This window comes from Lissotriton vulgaris, chromosome 1_1 (assembly GCF_964263255.1).
Source record: "Lissotriton vulgaris chromosome 1_1, aLisVul1.2, whole genome shotgun sequence".
In the NCBI taxonomy this organism is placed as follows: Eukaryota; Metazoa; Chordata; class Amphibia; order Caudata; family Salamandridae; genus Lissotriton; species Lissotriton vulgaris.
Genome location: NC_141685.1, coordinates 542,075,985 through 542,081,984, shown reverse-complemented (window position 1 = coordinate 542,081,984; position 6,000 = coordinate 542,075,985). Strand labels below are relative to the sequence as shown.

The 6,000-nt window shown below is 43.0% G+C and overlaps 1 protein-coding gene across 2 annotated transcripts in view; it reads right to left on the bottom strand.

The window, feature by feature from the left end:
- Positions 1 to 717: 717 nt before the first annotated feature.
- DIPK1A (divergent protein kinase domain 1A) overlaps positions 718 to 6,000 on the bottom strand; it is a 453,960-nt gene continuing 448,677 nt past the window's right edge. For both annotated transcript variants that reach the window (XM_086953925.1, XM_086953926.1), the window contains one exon: positions 718 to 2,177. In XM_086953925.1, coding sequence (XP_086810051.1) covers positions 1,365 to 2,177 — 813 coding nt within the window. In that variant the 3' untranslated portion in view covers positions 718 to 1,364. The remainder of the gene's footprint in view (positions 2,178 to 6,000) is intronic.

Here is a 6,000-nt window from a genome sequence, read left to right as displayed (position 1 = left end):
GTATAAGCACTCTCCCATGTACAGGTTGGCTGCAGCCACAATTGAGAGTTTAAGAAGAGCACTGCTGGGACTCCTCCACAATATTTATTGAACACATTTCTTTAGGAAAAATCTGCCACAAGTTACCTGAGGAGAAAAGGATACAAAACACAAAGTAAACTCCAATACCACATGTTGTGCTTCATCCTGACATCATCTGTTCAGAAGTGCTAATTGCATATTGCTTAAAAGGTGTACTTTGCGCATACACAACGGTGGGCTTCCCGTAATGAGTATGGGTGGGTGGAATTTGCGTAGTCGCGCTACACAAAGCTCTGCAAAATGGTAAAAAATCTCAGCGAGCATGCAAAAGTTCAGCGAACACGCAAAATTGCTTGTTCCGCCCGTTCGCGATGCTTTTTTCCTGTTCGCAAACGCTGTTTGCATGCTCGGGGAGAAATATCTTGCAAACACGCATTTTAAATGCGCGAACAAGCAAAAAATTACGTGAAGCCGTGGGTCGTGGAATTTGTGCCAATTTTGCGTTCTCCGCGGAATGCGAAATTACCCAAATTCCACCAGCGGAACGGAATTTACCACCCAGGCATAGTAATGAGGTCCTAAGTATCCGCACAGAGGATCATTCACTACGAAACCAACAGATGGACCTACTCAGTTGTTACCTTACAAACCTTACACATTTTTGATGCATATACAAATCACGCTTGAAAAACAGTATAGTTTGCAAAGTACCATTTTTATTCTTACACGAACCGTTTAACATTTTTAATTCGTCAACCATGATGTGCAAATACTGCCATGCTAAAACATTAGTAAACTTAAGTTTTCATAAAAGTGTCATTAAATTCATTTAAAACAGCAGCTTGGCCTTAACCACACAATGTCCAGTGGTGGTTGTTTGGCTAGTGTTTGTAAAACTACTTACAAAAACACTTGGGAGTTGCATGGATATTCACAACGAGTAAGTCAGTTTTCACAGCTTTGTATAAAAGTTAAGGAAGTTCTTATGGTAGCACAGTGAACGCCGTCAGTCAGAGACCTATGCTGAGGAGCAGATTTGGTGTCTCATGGCAATGATCCTTGAAGGTTAAGTGCACTGCTGAAGTGAAACTGTCTCCGTCGTGGAGCAAGACACAACTCTCACACCATAGCGTTCATATCTGAATCACAAACTAGCACAACCAGCTCCAGTTAGCAATGACTATGTTCTTGCCTAACTGTACAGATGCCAGAGTATGTGCTGATGGTTGAGGTGTTAATGAAGGCAAAGTTAAAAAAAAGACACAAATCCTGAAGGTGCGCTTGATAAAAAGTGGTGAAATTGCTACAGTGGTATATCGTTAAATATTGACGCTGTAAATAAACTATGAATCATTAGTGTGAGAGATTTTCTTCCACAGCAATGTTTTTAAATTGTTTAATATCAAGGAGTGCTCCATTTCCATCTGGTGTGCTGTGACTGTAAGTGCAGTGCACGAATATAGCTGTTTCTCCAGTTCGTCTCTGATGTCTGTAGGAGCACCACGAAGCAGGTAGTCCTTAAGCAACTGGCACACCTTAGCCAGGTTTGGCTGAATTACTTGTGTAGTGCACTTCATTTTCTTTTTGTCACAAACAGTCCTGCAGTCTGTGCCATAAACACAGTCCATATCAGAACCACAGTGACGGTCTTTCATCAGTTCCTTTAGGTTGGTTTCTGGCTCAATTTTTCTCAAGTCCACCATTTTTAAGTCATATTTGTCATTGTAGCCTAGGTTTTTGGCACTCATATCGCACATAAGAAAATTACCGTATGGTCCATGAAATATGTCTTCCACAAATTCTAGGAGTCCAATGGCAATCTTAGCCTTCCGTGGCCACGATGGTGTAAACCACTGGTCCATGCTTCTCCGAAGACCTGAGGGGATAAAAATCTCCATGATCCAGGGAATGGTCACTCCATACAGAGAGGTGTACTCCACACGTTCCATCATGTAAACATCCCCACAGAAGCCCAGCAGTTTGGGTGTGTGTTCTTTATCCTGAAGGATTACCATCAGGAGGAACTCGTTGAGTTGTACAAGTGCCCATGCAGACTTCGCCTCTGGCAGGGAAACGTGACCATCTTTATTTCCATCAGCAACCGACAGAATAAGATTGACCAACTCGGGGAGATTGCCCTGATCTCCCAACTTTGCCTAGAAAAAACAGAACAGCATTTTTATATTATTTCTGAACATTTTCATCAGCACCTCAAGCAAACAGGTTTTCAGATGTTGAACATGAAATAATGTCTGTTTTTGATGTCGTTGCATGTTGAGCTAGAAATTAAAATTTAGATGGATGTACCACTTACTTAGAATGTAGCTATTCTATTAATGTAAGTGACGCTGGAAAAAATGTGCCTTTAAGACAAGCAAATAAAATATAAGTGTTGGATGCACATATATCAAAGTCCAAATGTAAAGTTTATTACACATAAAAAAACGTAAAATCAGCAAACAGTAAACACTACTCCGCAATCTATGATAAGAACAAAAATGAACAATTTTGGGCAGATTTTCTCAGGTTCAAACTGTAGGAGTATTTACGGTAAAATATAGACAGAAGAAGTGAACAAACAGTGAGTAAACGAGAGAGAAGAAAAGAGATAATACAGAATTAGAACATTGACACCTGAAGGCATGTTACTCACTTGTATACTCCATTAGCGAAAAATCTGCATCGAGTAGTTGTAAGAAAGTGAGTTATCAGCTGGGAAGGATGTGAGGTTGTGAAACATGTTGGCTCCCCTTATGCATGGCACAGCTCCTGTGTCCCACGCAGGAGCCCGCTTCCTTTCTGCCAATAACAAGCGTGGGTGGAGGAACTAAACTTTCTGAAGAACACAGGCTATAGGAGAACCGCCAAGTACCATTTCCCCAGGTCTTCTGTCCCCATGGAGAAGAAGGCCATTAGCACAGCACAATGGAAGTAGTGTGGCTCACTGGTTAGAGGCGGCAGACCCAAGAGCAGAGGACGGCCCGGGACCAGGGTTCGATTCCCGGCGCGGCAGGTTTCTGGACCAGGGTCAGCGGACTCGATAATTCTCTCGCCTCGGTGCCCACTCTGATCAGCGATCACACTCGGCAACTCTGGGCATTAGCTTGCCTCATCTTCACTAACGGCCCCACCAGACCGCCGGGGATGCCTGGTCTCACCCTGGAGATACCCATTAAGGGACCATCTCTCAGGGAAGCCAGGAAGGGTTTCGCAGCGGTCGAAGCGCCTTGGGACCCTACGGGTAAGTAGTGCGCTATATAAATGCCAATACATTTACATACATTTACATGGTGTTCATGACCTTTTTTTCTGCCCGCTTCTCTGTGATGGTCCTGTGTAACTGAGGGCCCCCAGGGACAAGTGCAATACATAACGCATCAGTTTCCTGCTTGCACCAATCCATGAGGCCCTTGGCCTTCCCCAGGCGTATTGGGACTAGGGGTGATTGGGAACCACACACAAGTTCCCTGGGGACGTTCCCCAGCACTGCTGGCAGCTCTCCCACGAAGGGAGACAATAGAATCTGTTTTCTTTGGCCCAACTTTGCCATTTGAATGGGGAACGTTGTGTTTCACCTCTGGTGGTCAACTGTTACCACCGAGAGCATACATTTCAGGCCTCCCTCTTCTGAAATATTGCAAGTTTCTGGGAACTGATTTTTCCCTACTCTCCCTGTGATGAGGAGAAGCTCAGGTCTGATCATCTGCTCTTTAGCTCCCTCCTCAGAACCGGGCCTCTGTCGGCGCCTGTTGTTTTTCCCAGCGACGTCACTTTCAGCAGCACCACCAGCCCTCCTAGGAGAATACCCTCCCTACCTGCACTCTTGAGATCCCCCAGCATCCCTTGCCACTTGCAGTGTGCGCAGCAGAGTCGGGGGGCGGGGGGTGGCTGCCCTCTGATGAGGGTTACCCCTCTACCATCCCAGTCCTCAGATGTTTCAGGGGAACCCTTCTCCTCCATGGTTACCTAGCTGGTCTACCCCTCTACTGTCCCTCAGCAAGTGTAAGGATTTAAAAATTGTCTGGTGTTTTCTGTACAGCAATTATAGTCGATAGGTATACACATAATTGATGTATAGGCAAGGCCCCACATTTATAGCTGCAGTACATAATAAATAATAGTTTGTACAGTGACCTCTAAGGGCTGGATGTTGAAATGATACTTGTAATGCACAAATGATTTCTATGTAGGTGCATAGCATGCTTTAGTGATTAGTTTCTAGCTTCTTTTAATTTTTACATGCAGTCTTCTGATATTTTAGGACATTAGGTGTCTAATAGCAAGATTGTGCTCTCCGGGGTTGGGATGTAATAACTGAACGTGATTGTGGGTGAGCAAAACCGAACGCAGTGGCAGCTTCTCCTGAGGAGTTGGAGGGTGGGACTGATATGGGCTCTTGAAGAGCCCAGACTTGAGCTTTGAGGATTAGTCGGTTCATATTTTGTTACATCTTCCTGATGAAAAACCAAACCAGTTGATCCAGAGGGCTTTGCCCAGGGTCTGTGGAGTAGGGGAGAGGGTCGTCAAGCTTGACAATTTGCATTCTCCTATGTGGCAGAACAAGTTGGCTGTCGTGAGCCCAAACAGTGGAAGTAACAGTTTTGCTGAGAAGATCTGCAAAATCACTGTCTGCCCCAGGGAGATGTTTCACCAACAGAGTACTTGGTGGCAAATTCACCAGAAGTAGACCTGACAATTGCAGCGAGTGGGTGTCTCCTTACTTTTAAATGTAATACATGGTTTCAAGGTATTGGATTTCCACATTTATTTCTGGACTAGTTGAGGATTATTTCTGGAGTAATTGAGGAATTCCAACTGATTTTTTCCTTTCTCTTTATTCAACGTTCTGCTTTTTGACTTGGCAGGCCGCATGATGACCCTTTCATTCATTTGGGTGAAAATGCCATCAACTTACCTCATAAACCAAATGTCCTCTTGAAAACATTTTGTAATGTGCAGATATGTGTTGGAAAATGGTAGTTTGCTTACCTTTGGTCGTTTGGAGTTTTTCTTGTTTACACATTCGTGTCTTAATATACTTTTTGTGAATCACATCCTAGCGCTTAGCATGCTTTTCCCACTCTTCGATGTATGGTCAACTGTTAGCATGAAAAATATTCTCTTTACATATGTGTACTTGGCATTTTGTTTTCTCTAATAACATCTGTATGTTCATTTGTAACTCCCCTCACATTTATTGCATGTATAATACACATTGCCTTGCTAACAATATTATAAGAAGTTCCAAGAACCACTGTAGCAATATATTCTTTGCCTAACCGACGTTCCTGCTCTAACCTTTGGGTGTATATTACCACTGTGTTTTCTACCTCTTGCTGGTGAATGTGCTTGAGGTATTTGAAAGATCTGCTTTGGCTGGTGATGCTGAAAGACCTTATATCTTTGGCAGAGTCTAACTTTTTTTTGGGGGGGGGGGCATCTCATCTAATTGTGAGCCTCTTGTTTTCTACACGTACATTCCAAAGCATATCACATATTCTGTTTAACATGTGATACGGTCTCACGTTTTTTTGCCTTCAAAGTTTTCATGATCTTTTTTGATTACACCATGGGCATATGCTTTACTTTATCTAGTTCAAAAATCATTTTTTCCTTGTACTTAACCATTTGGTGCATCCCATACTGAATCTGCACATGTACCCCTGGTCTGTTCTCTGATTCTGTTTACATCTCACATTTTCAATTAACAAATCCTCTCTCTTTATTAGTATCACTCTGTTCAATGCATCCTAAAACACAATTTGTGGGTATCCTTGTTCACAGAATCTACCTCTCAGTCAAGCTGCTTCTTTCTTATTAAATTCTTTATCTGAACAGCATATTCTGCGATCTCTAAACAGCATACAATATGGGATACTCCATTTCAGCGTTTTGGGATGGCCACTATGTGTTTATAATGTGCAAAATTCTTCTTGTTGCCTTTCTGTGTATATGTGTGCATAGATCTCCATTATTTAA